This window comes from Myotis davidii, unplaced genomic scaffold, assembly GCF_000327345.1.
Source record: "Myotis davidii unplaced genomic scaffold, ASM32734v1 scaffold685, whole genome shotgun sequence".
NCBI lineage: Eukaryota > Metazoa > Chordata > Mammalia > Chiroptera > Vespertilionidae > Myotis > Myotis davidii.
Window position 1 is genome coordinate 1,256,118 of NW_006295823.1, and position 1,081 is coordinate 1,257,198.

At 59.1% G+C, this 1,081-nt stretch overlaps 1 protein-coding gene across 1 annotated transcript in view; it reads right to left on the reverse strand.

Annotated features, from left to right (window-relative positions):
* KIF21B (kinesin family member 21B) overlaps nt 1-1,081 on the reverse strand; it is a 74,244-nt gene that overhangs the window by 28,047 nt on the left and 45,116 nt on the right. The window contains 2 exon segments of the mRNA XM_015568449.1: nt 2-190; nt 875-1,045. Of these exon segments, the coding sequence (XP_015423935.1) occupies nt 2-190; nt 875-1,045 (360 nt within the window).

The following is a 1,081-nucleotide window of genomic DNA, read 5'->3' on the forward strand; positions in this document are numbered from 1 at the left end:
TGGTCTCCTCCAGCTGCACGATGGTGGCCTGGCAGTCGGAGATGCTGTCGTTGATGTAGTCGATGTTGGCCGCCAGCGCCTCCATCTCCTCCGCCAGCTCCTGCAGCCCCTTCTCCTCGGGGCTCTCCGCCTGCAGCCGCTCCCGTTTCTGCCGCAGCGCCTCCTGCAGGAGGAACAGCTCCTCCCTTTTCTGGGGGGGCATCGGGGAAGGCCTCAGGGTGCTGTCCAGCCCTGCCCACAGCTGCCCCCTTGGCCCCCGCGTAGCCTCATGGGGACCCCCAGCACTTCTGCATTCGAGAGCTGCCATGAGGATCGGGGACGGGGGACGAGAAAGGTCAGAAGAGCCTGCCTGAGCCGTCAAAAGTGACAGCGGACAGCCCGGCCGGCGTGGCTCAGGGGTTGAGCATCCACCTATGAACCAGGAGGTCAGGGTTCGATTCCCGGTCAGGGCACAGGCCCAGGTTGTGGGCTGGATCCCCGGTAGGAGGCGTGCAGGAGGCAGCTGATCCATGATTCTCTCTCATCATGGATGTTTCTAACTCTCTCTCACTTCCCTTTCCTCTCTGAACTCAGTAAAAAATATATATATATTTTAATGTGACAGCAGATGGCAGAGGGTTGCAGATGGGAGGGAGGGGTGCAGAGGGAGGGAGGGGTGCAGGCAGGAGGGAGGGGGGCAGAGGGAGGAGGGGTGTAGAAGGAGGGAGTGTGAAATTATGACAATTGAATAAAACTTAAATCATTAAAGTAGTCTATGTGGAGTACGTGCAGGAAACCTAATAAAGAGATTTTTGAAGCTCACTTTTTTTGGGACACATTTTTCCAGTACATAGTTGGGGTGCGGGAGGAGTGCAGAAGGAGGGTCAGCGCCCACCTTGATGAGCCGCTCCATGTCGGCCTCCAGGTTGACGAGGGTCATCCTCTGCATGACGATGTCGATGACCCTGCGCTCCAGCGACTGCCACTTGAGCCGCGCGGCCTTGCTGAAGCTCTGGCCGGCCCCCTTCTTCTGGAACTTCTTCCTGGAGACAGAGGCCCCCGTGAGCTGACAGCCACGGGTTGCCACGGGGAAGGGGGGGGG